General features: G+C 39.1%; 1 protein-coding gene across 6 annotated transcripts in view; it reads right to left on the bottom strand.

The window, feature by feature from the left end:
• The window catches only part of GABBR2 (gamma-aminobutyric acid type B receptor subunit 2), a 475,356-nt gene that overhangs the window by 429,393 nt on the left and 29,922 nt on the right, over positions 1-16,041 (bottom strand). For 3 of the 6 annotated variants that reach the window (XM_083824027.1, XM_083824029.1, XM_083824028.1), the window contains 2 exons: positions 11,794-12,022; positions 10,828-10,882 (listed from right to left, as the gene is read on the bottom strand). The exons of 2 other annotated variants lie outside the window; for them this stretch is intronic. In XM_083824027.1, coding sequence (XP_083680153.1) covers positions 10,828-10,882; positions 11,794-11,944 — 206 coding nt within the window. In that variant the 5' untranslated portion in view covers positions 11,945-12,022. Of the gene's footprint in view, positions 1-10,827; positions 10,883-11,793; positions 12,023-16,041 lie in introns of those variants that run through there. One more of the 6 variants, XM_083824030.1, reaches the window with a different exon arrangement.

Below are 16,041 nucleotides of genomic sequence, written 5' to 3' on the forward strand. Positions count from 1 at the left end.
AATAATATATACTGTATGGAATTAGGATGGGTTCTCCAGTTACTTTTTTGAGTAATTAGTCATCTCTGCTTTAAAAAAAAAAAAACAACACATTTTTAACAATACTGCCATTAAATTAAACAACTAAAAAGGTATTTTAAAAGTAGTAATGAAGCAAATCTCATATATTGACCTCAACGCCTTTGTGGAGACCAGCTACGTCTCCTTGCCTGAAGGGCAATCTGTGCACACAGAGATGGCACAGATCTCTCCTCTGCTGTCATCCCTGTCACCAGCACTGAATGTGACGTGTGCTGCTGATACTCATCTAAATCCACAAACATGAAATAAAAGATGAAGCTAGGCCACAATTGCCTTCCTTCTGTACCTTCCTTCTGTTACTTCATCAACTGTGAACTTCAGATGAAGTTCCATTTTTGTGGAACTTGTAAGAACAGATCTTTTAGAAAATATCTTACAGTATTTGTCAAGCATTTCTCAAACACAAGGATGATGTAGTTAGACTGTAATGTAAATAGATGTGATTAGGCTGGAAGAGGGATGATATTGTTCCCTTCTATTTGATACTGTGTCTGGAACACTCTCCAGAAAAAGTCTAGGTACCAGGACAGTCAGTCCAACAGGGAGAGGCTGAGGAAGCTGTGTCATAATATAGAAGCTACCTAACAGTACTTGAAAAGGTAACAGTCCTGAACACCTCTTGTAGAGGCATATGATGCAGTGACGGGCAATGGCTACATATTGCAGCCTGGGAGATCTCTCTGGGCATTAGGAGTAATGTTTTCACTGGAACAGTACTGTGGCAGGTGGCCTGGGGAGGCTGCTGAGTCTCTGTTCTGGATGTTTTTGAGGTTTGGCTAACCAGAGCCAGGGCTGTCCTGCTGTAGCGTTGGCAAGGGCAACTACTTGGAGCAAGAAGTTAGACTAGATGACCTCCAGACGTGCCTTCAAACCAGTGTTTCAGGGATTCTAATGAGGTACGCACAAAGCTGGACAGAGCCCATACTAGCATATTTGAAAGCAGACTCACAGCTAAAAGTTACACGTACTACAAATACCTATTGACAGACATCCACATATGTTACAAACCCATTAAGAATACTGATCAAAATGTTTCCTAACATATTTTTGCTTTAAAGAATTTTAGTATTTTCTGTACACTTCTGTCTAACATTTCTGCTGTAGTCGGTTCAGTTCTTGTTTGAAATCTTCATGTAATAGCACAAGTAAGGAGGGACAGGAAAGAATAATATTTAAATCCATAAAAGTGCTATAGAGCTTGAATGGTAGTTACACCTGAAATATAAATGTACCCTATCTTTGACCAACCCTAAAGACGTACTTTGAGATATGAGCACTATCCTACTTTAATAACTGCTTTAAATTAAAATGGAATAAAACTGTTCTGAACTGGAGTTACACACCTCCTCACATTATCCTTATTCAAAAAGAACTAAAACATATTCATGGCTTTCAATGGTAGTACTTTCTCTGAAGACTGATTCAGAGGTTTACAAAAGTGGGCTTGCTCACTTACTTGAAGCCAGTTCTCATTTGTGTTGTCTACCCTCAACTGCTTTAACTCTCATTCTTCTTCTTAGAGCTGTGCATGCAGAGAAGACAGGAGAGACATTCCATTCAACTCACAAAGTGGCTTTGCCATCTATATGCTATTCAGATTTTCTAAAATAAAATAAACCCACTAACTTAAAACCAAACAATATACATTTTCTACTGATAAAGTAAACTAGGAAAAATGAGAAGCATGTGCACTGTCCCTAGAGACACAGGGAAGAGGTCCATCATTTTCACATATATAACACCCGTGCTACCTCCAAAACAAAACAAAGCATATGTGCACGATGAAAAGCTTCTTTCCAGCAGTACTAAAGGTCGAAGAAAGCATATTTTAGAACCCTTTCTGGTTAACATCTACCAACTTCCCTCCACTATTCTTGAACCACTTCTCCTTGTCCAGATCTCCTAGCCTTTATATGAATTGAAAGTCTGGGCTATTCAGGGATTTTCATGTCATAGTACATCCAAAGGAGCCTTGGTAAAATGCGTGAAAATGGTCTTTTGAGAAGGAAAAGATCTGCTCATCTTGCAAGATCCATAAAAGTCACCACTTCATCAAAGGATCTGAAGGAAACCAAACCTACACTTGATGGGCAACTTTTTTAACTTTCTGTGTGTTTGTAATTTTTTTTGCTTGTTTGTTTGTTTTTCTTTCCAACACCATGACATTTGAGATTCAGAAAAGAAATCTTGAGGGAGCTAGCTGTTGAGGAAGAAGTAAGGGTCAAACTGTGCAAAAAGCAGTGCTAGGAGAGGGAGCTGATCCTGTCTGTATAAGGCAACTTAGAACTGGGTAGGTTGTTGTGAGCTGTCATTAATGACAATGTAATGGAGGCTTCTTGCCTTACAGAGCATCATTACCATGGATACAGAAAATATCTCAATTCAAGTTTTTTGGCTTTTTTCTTTTTTCTTTTTTCTTAATTTGGCCAGCAAAGTGCTTGCTGTGCTACACAGATGAAATCACAAAGTTCTAAAACTATGTTGCACTGCAGCTGCCAAACATAATAATGGAGTCTGATGCACAGTGGTTCAGCTGGAAACGGCCAAGGGACAAACAAGAAAAAAAAATCAGTGCTACATTTGCAGATACTCACACAATTGCAGGATGCATGCAAATAGCTCCTTTGCTATACATTTTAATATATCTGTTTTTCAAATAAATTATTTCAATGACAATCTTGACATTCTCTTTCTTCTCAGGAACCAACACCTTTCAATACTTTCTGGTAGCATGTTAAGTATACATATCTTAGCAAAACCTGCAATGTGAACACTTTTTTACTGTGCATATAGCTTCAGAAATACGAAATCAGATATCCACTCGGGTGACGCAGGAGCCGGAGTACAATCCACTTAATGCTACATTTTATCATGCTGCATTTTTTTTCCCAAATTAATCTGTAGGGCAATTCTAGTACAGAATGGGAATGCAGTAAATTATCCCACCTCCATCTTACAGATAACAGAGCAAATCATTACCCACTGTAACTGAGTTTTAATTTGTTACAGCAGGAGAAGACAATTATAGGTCAACCTGTCAAAGGAGTAATGTGAACAACTATAACTAGTTGACCTTTCTGGTATGCTATTGCAGGACTAAAATCGCCCCCCCTGCTAAGCAGTAGCAGATGGCCAGGGCTGCGCAGTTCTGCTTCTCAGTGAAAAGTAATTTGTTTTTTGGGATTGTTAGGTATGTAAAGAAAGAAGATACAGGCAAGCCCTTACTTAAGAATCACTGCACGTCAGAAAAAGCACGTGCCTGTGATACAGCACAAGAATGTGAAGGGTAGAAAGGAACATTATGATTGGAAATATGAAAGCAGAAAAACACAAAGAGAAAAAAAGCATGAAGTAGAGAAGTTGAGAACATTACAGAACAAAGAAAAATTCATTTTGTAACGGTGATGAAAAATAAAATTTTAAAACAAAACCTAAGGTCACGGAAGAAGGAAAATAATATTTTAAGCCTGATTAAATAGTTTTCTTTTTTTTTTTTTTAATTCAAATTAGAAATCTGGAAGACAATCTTACAGAAAGAGTGTTACTAGTCAATTACCAAAACCCAGAAAACAAACAAAAAAAATTATCTGTGTCCTCATATATTAAAATAGGGGATCTGATTCACCCCTTTATTATTCTGGTCTGTTCAAAGGTCTATTTTTGCCAGCATGAGACAGGAATAACACTGGTAAATTAGAGGAAACTTACTGAGTGACACTTACACTATCTCAAAGAACTGAGTTTTTTCCCCTGTTCTTCTTAAACCATGTGGTATTCAATATCAGAAAATGATTTTGCTGACCACCTTACATATGAATTTTCTGGCTTTTTTATGTAGCACATAATACAGAATGGCAGTGCATGATATTATGCATGATATATCTTAGGTTGCCCCGAAAGTAAATTATGCTAAGAAAAGAATCATTTTTGGAGGTAGCTTTTCAGCAGTCCATAGTTACTAATAATTTAGATTTTTTTTTCTTTAAATGTGCTGCAATTTTATTATGAGACTAAGTTATGCCACTATTTGGGCAAATACATTAATACATTTGTTGAATATTTTTTTAAGTCAAGTAGAGCAGGTTCCCTAAAATAACTTGTTTAAAAAGGATTTGTATTCAACATTGCTCATAAATAAACAGTGTTTAAAAAAATCTACTCATTAGTGGTGAGTGGGAAGCAACTAATTCCCTGTTGTAGGTCCTAAGCCAACAATTCCAGCTAGTTTTAGGCTTTCATTTTTAAAGCTATTAAGATTAATCCTTTCAAACCAAATAAAGCATTTCAAATGAACGTATGAAAACTGAAAGAGCAAGTTCTTGATTCTGCAGAGTGCTTATGCGCTACTCACAGTTTCACCAAGAAATGATCAATTTTGTTGTTATTCACTTGAAGATATCCAAAGGAAAAAACTACCAATACTCCTAATGTTCCTCAGAATGCACCTGATTTGAGTATAATATGAGATTAGGAAAGGTGGAAAGAAAGGTCTTTCATTTGAACCTCTTAGCTCCAATGCATGACCTACAGGGTAGCATTAGTCCCTTGTTTACATTTATCCATCCATGTAAGAGGCTAATCTGGCTATGTGCGCATTTGGCAAACTCTTCCTAGACAGATGAATGAATTTTTCCAGAAGGAGCTGTTAACCAAACATTTGTGATCTTCAGGCAATACTTACTGGGTCAAAAGTCCAAAAAGTTTTGCTTGCTGGAACGATGCATCAGCTTAAAGTTATGCTAAAAATCTTACTACCGTTGACCTTATAAGGTATTGTGACCCAAATTATTGCTGTATGTTGAATCTCCTGCACAGTGCTCACAGGCACTAATCTCACTAATTCCTTCTGTGCATGCATAAGACTTTACGTAGTATAGCTCAAAAAAGCCTATTTGTATTAAATTAAATTTGTAAAGCACATGTCCAGGATAAAATGATCAAGCGTAATATACATTACATCTGGTCTTACTAATAAAAGACAGAAATGGGCTATAATATAAACTTAACCCATTCTGTGGTTAGTAAATGTGGTCTTTGGGAAAAAAATATTGTCAAACATGTGGGAATTTTGTAATCATGTTTATGTATACACCTACACATACACACACAGATGAAGTTTACATTAAAAAAACAGTTATGCAAGAATTATGTAGGCAGTTTGTGTTGTAAATGCTTTAATTAAAAAGTTTTGCCATACAGGTAGCAACTGGAAGAGTCTGTAAGAAAATTCAGAAATATTGCAGTTGAGGAGTATTAAGGAATTACATACAGTCTTTGTTTTTTAACTCAGATTTCTTTGTACATATGAACCATCTGGTTGGAGAAAAAATGGGAAAATATCATCTCTAATAAACATACAATGCCTGTGGAAAATTAAGATTGTATTTGACAATCCTACAAAAGTACAGAGGAAGCAAGTTGGTTAATGCTGATTATCTTCCAGATCTTTAATAGATTTTCAACACCCATTAAAATATTCATCTTCAAAGAACTCGTCAGGGGAAAAGTAAAATGTGGTTCTGTGGAACAAATTTCTTCACACAAATATTCTTCTTACATGGTTTCCTATCCTGGATCTTCAGTGTTTCAGCAAGAGGAGGAGAATGTTTTAGATCAGCACATTTCATATTGAACATGAAATGATTATTGTTTAATTTTGTGATAGTTTTTTTCTTATTTGACCAACATTACATGTCAGTTTGCATTTCCTATTGCCTGAAGACACTAAGTTGTGTATTTTAAATCATCCATCTTGATAGCAAAAGGTATACGGACTTTAACAGACTGTGCAAATACAAAGCTATGCCTGAATCTGGTAATATATAATGAAATTATTATTAAAGTGTCAATTAAAAAAAATTGGTGCAAGGATTGTTATTGTTGTTAAATAATGCATGCCTTGAGAACACAGCATAGGACATAATGAATCTGCAAGGTTTCATTATGTTACAATGTCTGCCAAAACCACTTTTCCGTCTTCTACCAAAACCTTTGATTCAAGTAATAATTATAACTTCCACTTCATAAAAGAATTTGTCTTTCCTATACTTTCATGAAAATTAGGGTTGTATTAAACCAAAATAGCAGGATGAGAAAAATGCTGAAAACCAGCTCCACATTGTCTGTGTGTTTGGACTTAGATCTCTGAGATCCAGCAAGCAGCCAGCGAACAGCTACTAAACAGCAGTCTGTGTGTGGAAAGGACAACTTCTGCCCACGGTACACACTGCTTGCACTGAAATTGCTCCCAAAACGGCAGAGAGCAACTGGGGAAAAGATTTCCCTTTGGCAAAGAGCTTGACTGAAAACACTTCAATTTTAAAATCATACCAAACCACTGAGAAAATATGCTCAGATGAAAATCAAAACCTAGATTCTTGAAAAAGAAATCCTGGACATTCCTAAAATAGAAAGATAATGGACCAGTCTTCTATTGCTGGCAGATGAATTGGTGCAGGAGCCTAGCACTGCAACCTGCTGATGTAATTGCTCTTCTAGCAACTCAGTGAGCTTTTACTTCTGATGCCAAAAGATCTAGGTTCAGTTTCCAAAAAAGACCTGAAAGAAGCTGTGCAACTGCAAAGGAGAACCCTACCACCCCCAAGGGTAGGAGCAGGCTTACACTGTTCCTGGAAAGATGAACCTTTTTTTTTTTAAGAGAGGGGTCACAATAATGAAAACGCTTTGGCTGCCACTACACTGTCAGAGTTTCCTTCTGTTTTTGGTCTGTGCAATAGGTCCTTTCTGATCTATCTGAAACAATTGATTATCCATGTCCTTCCTATTCTCTTCTAACATCAACTCACCTCCAAGCGAGTGGGAAAGGAGGAGTTTCCCCTCAGTGGTAAATAACTCCTATTTTGTCTAGCTCTATTTTTGTGTCTGTCTTTAAAATTGCAGCATTTGAGAGACAATACCTACTTCAAAATACAACATCACAACAGTGTACAAAAGGAAACCTAAGTCAGGTCAAAAACAGAATCATAACCACCTCTGAGCCATCTTTCTGAGCCATCAGCACCGAGCACAACAAAATGCTCTAAACCAGTTCCTTAAAGAGGCCTGAAGGTCTGAAGCCATCTCTGACACTATTATTTTATATTACTATTATTTTATTTTAGAATGAGTAGTATAGTACACTATACATGGTATAAAGCATACTATTATATTCTCCGACAGTAGAGAAGACAATACACCAATGAGTGTTCTATAAATTATGGGAGGGAGGAAACTTGACAATGAGAGCAATGTAGCAAATGCCTCTGAGAAAACCTCTGGCTGCTATATCTCCTCTCTGCCCATTACTTTACTCTCACGGTGAAGTAACACTGGGACCTTCTGACCAGCTATCTGGCAACCCTCAGTATTTTTCATTTGCATAACACTTTCTGTGATAAAAGCCATTTCTGTGGAGGTGTAGGACTCTAAAAGGTCATGTTAAGTCAGTCCCCGAGGAAGAGAAGTGTCTTATGTTGTACTAATCTGTATATAAAAATCCATACAGTTTAGGCCAATCTATGCAGATCAGTTTATAAAAAAAAAAAATAATTTTCGTAGCTGTTTCGTAGGAAAAAAAAAAAAAAAACACTTTGGTCTTGGTCTCGGGCCCTAGTTCCTCCATCGTCTACCAGCATAACATATGCATCACACTCACATCATGCATCAGTCTACATAAAATATAAGCCTTTAGCAGGAATTAATTTGCCTTTCTCTCTCTGAAATGCATAGAGTATCTTGTTTCTCTTCCTTGCCAGTTAACATATATAATTCCTCTTTCCCTCATACTTATATTTCCACAATTCTGGCTTTTCCTAGCTCTTATTAGTTTACCCTATCTTCATGGGAAACAGCATTTACATGATGGTTAATTTGTCCATACACACTTGCATCAAAACTAAATCAGTGTAGCCATATCTTTGAGCAGGAAAACCTCTATCTACTACATTCCCCATGAGACAGGAGACACTCAAAGCTGTTTTTAGTGGCAGTCTCATACCTCAGTAAGAGTGACAACACCCTGCAGTGTAAATGCATTTCCAAACACTACTGTCAGCAGCAACACTCTGGTTTTCCAGCTAGGAAAGGGAATGAAAACTCATTCCCTTGTGCCCAGCACTCACATACTGCTGTACAAATGCCTTCCTAAGCACCTTCGTCAGGTCTATCTTCATTTGTCTCAGCTGGGAAATTCTTAACTGCCACTGTGTATTTTTTGCCTCATATCTTTTAATGAGGCAAGAGGCAACGCATAGAGGATTTCTTTCTGGTTTCAGCATTTTTTTGTTTTGCTGTGTTCTAACAAAGCAATGTTTCTCATTGTCCATTCCTCTAAACAACGCAAGGACACATGCTACCCACAGTCCAAGACTCTGTTATATACTGTTCAGGAGTAATGACACAAAACAACCCCCTGCATTAGGTTCATTTCTAACAGAGTATTAATGAGCTACATAGATAGAGAAGGAAGGTCTCCCATTCCTCCTATTCTTCTAGGAATTTGGGGCTGAGAAGTTCAGGGGAGGAGGCCATGACCTGACGTGTGTTTATATTATCCATACATCTGTTCCCACTGTGATAAAGTCATCCAAAGTCCGCTTTCCATAAGGAGACTGTGAAAACACGTGCAAGTGAAAACAGCTTATTTCTCTCTTTCTCAGAAATAAATGGCTTCTAAGGATAAAACGGGACAGCTTTCAAAGGATATTGAACTTCCAGGCCTGGGGTCCCAGAATTTGCACACAATTAAGTAAGATGTATGATGTACAAATGACATTTGTGGAGCATCATAAAATAGACTAACAAATGGGAACAGGTACAGGTATGAAAAAATATGCAATAGTAAAACAATAACTAGAAACATACTCTAGGTCCTAACTTGGGACCATCACTCCTCTCTACTTCCCCCACCCCTGCTAGCTCACAGCTTGGACTTCTCTGGATGGAAACAGAGCCTTTGCCTTTTGGCTTGAGGAGCTGGGAGTTCGCTACTTGCAGCTGGGAAGCAAGAATTGTGATTTTCAAATATGCAGTCAGATCATATTTCTATCTGAATATGTTTTTTTCCTGTTCTCCACAGAAAACAAGGAAAAACCAATCTAGTAGGACTTTTCCATATCACAAAGGGTTTTACCCATGGTTCAGAAAAAGATCTAACACCTCCTTAAAGGGATGAATGAGCCCAAGAGGCACTGCATGAAAGACGTATAGAGTGTGTAGATATCAGGTAGCAGCAAAGATGTACAGGATACATGCATATATCTATTCAGAACTTGGGAACAGAGCTGCATGCCATATAAATCAGGGTAGATGCAGAGAATCTCAGAATAAATTAAGTGGGAAGAGAAAGAGAGTAGAGATAAAAGCATTTATATGTATTTACATAGATTAAGCTGGGCAAATTGACAACACGCCAATATACACTTATGGAAGTGGCTGACAGCAACTGATTACAGGAAAAGGAGGGGAGGAAAAATCAGAGATTTGCAAGTGCTTCTAGGATATATGCAGCCATGTAACAAGATGGAACAGCTGAAGAGAAGAAAATGATTTTCCAGAGCCACAAAAAAATCTGCTTAGGAGAACATTACTTGTTTGGCCCCAGGGAAAACAGAAGTTGGATGACTCGTGCACGCTCTATCTTATGAAATGGGAGAATATAGCACTACAGAAATGGAAAACTGACTTCAGCTCTGTAGACCATATAAGCCATTTTTCACTGTTACTTTTTCACACATAAATCTAAGACTTTTGTTTTCGGTCCTCATTACTGTTAAATAAACCTTATTTAAGGCCTGCTTTGCATGGAGACGTTGCCTACTCTTCTGAGGTGCAGTGCTTAGGCTTACAAAGCAAGGTGGTTTAAAACCCTTTGTTGAATCTGCCAAGCGGACACAGTCAGAAAGGTACCATCCCAACACACTTCAAGAGGCACAGCTGGGCAGTACTGTAAGATTAGAAACAGGCGACATAAAGACCAGGATGATTTATTCCCTATTATCCTGAGACTGGCATGCTCATTTTTCTGTCCGTGTTCTGTCTTCTGTTGTGACAATCTGACTGTGCTGTGACTTGGCCATTCAGGCGGCCAAGTCTGACACCATCTGACACCGTTGTTCTCAACCTGCTTCAGAAACCTAGGAATAAATAATATCTCTACACAGACCCATCTGCTCTACTTCTAAATACAACATTGGAACCCTTCTGTAGACTCTCTCAAAATCATAATGCTCATGACTGTTATACTTAATCAGACACATATCCTGGAAAATTCTGAAGAAAAACTGATTTTACACATCCCCTATTCTGGCTAACATTTTCAGACCTACCCAGGAGTGTCTCAGAGATCCCTGTTCTTGCACAGCAGCCCCTAACAGCACTCCAGATCTTCATCTTTCTTATGGGAAACCACCAAAGTCATGACGACCATCTGTAATCAAGCTTTTGCCTCAACCTTTTGCTTCCCTGTTGTTTGCCTCTCCCCCACCCGCTTTTTAACGCCCAAGAACTGTGTTCATCTCCAGAGACAGCAGTCCAGACTATTATTAACCTGTGTCAGCCACTGCAAGGGTTACTTGTTTATTTATTTAGTGTGTTTATTTCTCAGAAACAACTATATGAAGAAACCAAACCAAACCAAACCAAACCAAAGGTATAGATGTCTAGGATACAACACTGGAAAAGAAAGTTGTGACTAATTTGCTGGTCCAAATGTCATCTTTCCTTTACCCCTCACTTGGACATACTCACAATTTAAAAATGTGTTGTTTATTATGAAGTCTTTTATCCTGGTGTCTTGTTACATCTATGAAGATAAACAAATATATTCATTAACGTATGTAGATTTCACTGATGCATAGATTTTGTTCCCTAAAATGCTAACACCTGGGTGGAGTGCTGCAGCTTTGATGGTGCTGACATCACACTGGCAATTTCTCTTCCCAGTTTCTCAGTTCTAGCAGGAATCTCTCATTTGACCTTGGGCAAAGCATTTAAATTCTCCGTGCCTGTGTTTTCTCATCTGTAAAATTAAGGCTATAATGCCTACCTACTTCACAAGAGAGACAATGTTAAATTTAATGTATTAATGTTTTAAAGTGTTTTCAGACAGCTGGATCAAAACCACTACAGAATGTAAGTTATTACTAAATTATGCTTCACTGAGTCAATGCTGTTGCATTACTGTATCTGATTAAATAAGGAAAAATATTCAAGTGATGCCTCCTAGATTATTATCTTTATCAGAGGACAGAAACGATGCTCTTTCACCAGCCTAAAGATGGATTTGAAAGCTTTTTCTGAAGAAAGAAGGCGAGGAAGCGTAGCAGTCCACAGAAGTGAAAGAAGCCTGTGGAGTGGATGATTGCAAGGGCATTTAAAGTGAGGTAGAGCAGTTGGCAGCCGCACCTTGTGCCCCACCGTGACACATCAGCCTCTGGTAGCAGTGCAGTCTCTGTTCACCTTGGTGCCGGTGGGACGGGAGCACCCCTCGGTACCGTAGCTGCTGCATTTGGCCTCCGCTGGGAGCAGTGAAGCACGAGGGGCACGGCCTGGAGTCGCCTTCCTGGTGGAGCCAGCCAGCTCTCTGGCAGAGTTCAGATAAACTCTGAGTCTGTTCAGTCACGGCAGCTAATCCGTTTATGGTGAACGTGGCACGTTAAAACGTCAGTTAAGTTATAAAAAGGGGGGGATTTATTGCAGGAGGATGGTTCATACCTGATGCCTCTCCTATATCTCCTCTTGACCTGATGCGCAGATGCCTGGTCTTGTCCTGGGATCTCACATCAGGATCTTGTTGTGTGGGGGGAAGGGGAAGGAGTGTTTGGAGCAAGAGCTGCAGGAAGATGAGAAGGGTTTTTGACAGCATGTTGAGGTGGATGTTGTACTGGTGTTGATGCCGCTGGTCCCAATGCCATCAAGGCATTTCTTGTGGATGACAAGGAATCTAGGAAAGTAGTGATTAACATGCATATCAGTGTGATTGACAAGCTATGTTGCCTGCTTTGTGCTAATGTATTGCATGGAAAACACCTATTCTAAGCATATCAGAATCAGCATATAGATTTAGAGTACAGACTTAAATCAGAAATACTTAACGTCCTTCCCAATAAATAAAGAAAAACAGCTTGATGGATCTTTCTGCTCAATAAACCATGGAGATCAGATTCTGTCTTGTGAGGGAATGTTTTCGACTGGCAGGGTACAAAGGGACAATAGGCAACATGCTTTCAGATTGCAGAAAAGACCAATGCACTTGCTTTACCCCTTCTTCCATCCCCAATGTATGACTCCAAAGGCAAGAAAAAAAAAACTGCACTAGATTTGATAACCTTTTGATAATAGTGAGCTATTAAATATACACAAACCAGGGAGATTGAAAAAATTATAATCAGCGATTATATTGTCTACCTTCCAAATCTGCCAAGATGACTGAAATGGAGGTTAAAAGTCTAGGATTGCATATATTTTTTATGTATTTTCTGACAACATGCTGCATACATCAATGTATCCATTCCCTGCTGTTTTTATTTTTCCTTTTATCAGATCAGCACAGAGGCCAGACTACATGTTTTATTACAGTACCCTTCAAAGATCACACAGCTTTCTAAACAATTAAGCTACTTCAACTTACCACAAAAGCAGTGATGCCACATTTGTTTGCTTGAATCCCTGAAGAACTGGTACTGTGTAAAATGTGTGCAGTAACTCCTAGGATTAACTCCGTGTGTTAACTCTACCTTCTGCTGGTATCACACACAAATGCTCCTTCTCAAATTTCCTCTTTGCACCAAGTCATAAGTAAACCTTAGCAATAAATTTTCTTTTTTTTCTCTACCTTGTTTTTTATGAAATCTAAGTCAAGAGCCTGAAGATGATTTCTTAATGACATCTGTTTTATTTATTTGTTTATTTGTCTGACTGGTAATTTTTAAGTCTCTGGTACATCATCCAGAATCAACCTCCTGCTGCCAAAAATTATGTGTCCTTTGACTGAAAGATCAGCCACTTCCTTTGGCATTTTTATGCCAAATGTTAATCCAGGATCCTCTATCAGCAGCAAAAAGGTAACATTTTGCAGTCTGTTCCACGTGGAATAATACATGCAACTTCTATCAGATGATTAACAGTAAGGACCTGAATAAACATATTCCTGAGTGCTGAGCACGGAAATGTATTGTTAGATTATCCTCAACTAGAAGATCACTAACAGTGCAACAAAACAGTTTTTTTCCACCTCTAATTTCAGTGACACCATGTCTTCTAATATTTACAACTTCACCTTACAATAACCAGTTTATGCCTCCCAGCTAGGCTGGCTGGAGGAACAACCGCATGATTTATGTGTGAAAGCCATTTGCCCAGAATAAACTACAGTAAAATAAAGTATGCTCAAAAGTATAATTTAAGACTGCCATTGTCGTGCGAAGATAAAGCACATAAATTTGTATTTCATTTAGGAATAGTGCAGCAATCAATGCTTCCAGTAATATCTGGCATAACGGATTCAGTGGGCTGTTGCAGGGCAATGGGGCTGTTTAAGCAGCAAGCTAATTTCCTGATACTATTTTTATGCACAGTATATTAAACCTTATAGATAATCATTTGGCTAATTATGAAAGCAAGTAGAAATGGCAGCGTATGTGTGAAGGAAAAATTGTAAAGAAGGAAAGCAAGAGCTAGATGACAGAACAATTTAAAAGATACAGTGAAAAGTAAGAACATCAAGTCATGAATAGAAGAAGAACACAGGGGATAGCTGCAAGAGGTGAAAGGAATGGTGGGCAAAGGGAAATTAGAGGGCTGCAGAAAAGGTGATCTCCTTTTTAAAAGGTAAGAGACAATCCCCCTAATACAGATCCTTTGTTGGTGATTGAGAAAGGCACAAACTGATTGAGACGTTTCCATGTTATACTACCACTGGCACAATAAAAACCAGCATATTCAGTAATTTACGTTCCACAAGTTGAAATATCTGTTCCATAGTTTATAATCTTCTTCCAAGCTGTTCTACAATGAAAAGGAGAGGTTATGGTGGTTGTTTGTTCTATATGATGCAGCAAGTGCATTTATAACCCTGGCATTTCCCTTCCATCGGCAGCTCCACTCAGTATGCATCACTTACGGAGAGCACAGAAGCAGTAGGACAGACCACCACAGTCATCACAAACCTCCTCAGTCTCTGAGGTGGAGACAACATCTCCAACACCAAACCTAAGAAACAACTGCAATGACATCTGGTAGAATTTGTCAGATGTTAATATGTGAATTCATGTGTGGTAAGACAGGAAGAAATGCAGATTTTCAGTGAAGGAGATGCCCAACATAGAAGAACTGAGAAAAAGCTGCAGAAATGAGTAGCAAAAGAGATAAGCAAAGGAAAAAAAAATAGTAGATCCTACTTCAAATAACTATTTCTCAAGCATACTTTAGATCATAAGCGAATTTTGTTATATGTCCTTGTTCTTGTCATGACTTCTCATAAGATTTTGATGTACTTAAGAGATCTTGACTATATTCACACATAGTACAATAAATAAAAATATATATCAATGAAGATTTAGCAATTCTCTTGGTATAGAAATATAGTACCAAACCATCACTAATCATGTTTTTTTGTCAAAAGATATGTCCCCTTGTTGGTAATGGACAAACATATCTTTAACTCTTTATTTAAAACTGAGGAAAACTTCCAAATTCAGTAACATGCCTCAAAGATCTAAAGACAAGTAAGGGAAATATTTAATATCTTCTTTGTCTATTGCTAAGGCTGGAACTTGCGCATGTCAATATTCAATTGTATCTGATTTTTTTTCCAGACTGTTTCTTCAGTTCATAAATCATAGAATCATAGAATATCCCAAGTTGGAAGGAACCCATAAGGATCATCAAGTCCAACTCCTGGCACCGCACAGGTCTGCCCAAAAGTTTAGACCATGTGACTAAGTGCACAGTCCAATCTCTTCTTAAATTCAGACAGGCTTGGTACAGTGACTACTTCACTGGGGAGCCTGTTCCAGTGTGCTACCACCCTCTCGGTGAAGAACCTCTTCCTGACGTCCAGCCTAAACTTCCCCTGCCTCAGCTTAACACCGTTCCCGCGGGTCCTGTCACTGGTGATAATGGAGAATAGGTCACCTGCCTCTCCACTCACCCTCGCGAGGAAGTTGTAGACTGCGATGAGGTCCCCCCTCAGCATCCTCTTCTCCAGGCTGAACAGGCCAAGTGACCTCAGCTGCTCCTCATATGTCTTCCCCTCTAGGCCCTTCACCATCTTCGTCGCCCTCCTCTGGACACTCTCCAACAGTTTAATGTCTTTTTTGTACTGTGGTGCCCAGAACTGCACACAGTACTCGAGGTGAGGCCGCACCAGCGCAGAGTAGAGCAGGACAATCACTTCCCTTGACCGACTAGCAATGACGTGCTTGATGCACCCCAGGATACGGTTGGCCCTCCTGGCTGCCAGGGCACACTGCTGGCTCATATTCAACTTGCTGTCAACCACAACCCCCAGATCCCTCTCTGCGGGGCTGCTCTCCAGCGTCTCGTCACCTGGTCTGTACGTATAGCCAGGGTTGCCCCATCCCAGGTGCAGGACCCGGCACTTGCTTTTGTTAAACTTCATGTGGTTGGTGATCGCCCAGCTCTCCAATCTGTCCAGATCTCTCTGCAAGGCCTTTCCACCCTCATCCGAGTCCACAACTCCTCCAAGTTTGGTGTCGTCAGCAAATTTGCTCAAAACACCTTCTAGTCCTACATCCAAATCATTTATAAAAACATTGAAGAGGACTGGCCCTAAAATGGAGCCTTGAGGGACCTCACTAGTGACCATCCGCCAGCCAGATGTGGCCCCATTTACCACAACCCTTTGAGCCCTGCCCGTCAGCCAATTGCTCACCCATCGCATGATGTTTTTGTTTAGTTGTATGCCGGACATTTTGTCCAGTAGGATCCTATGGGAAACCA

Source organism: Anser anser (assembly GCF_964211835.1).
Source record: "Anser anser genome assembly, chromosome: 2".
NCBI classification, from domain to species: domain Eukaryota; kingdom Metazoa; phylum Chordata; class Aves; order Anseriformes; family Anatidae; genus Anser; species Anser anser.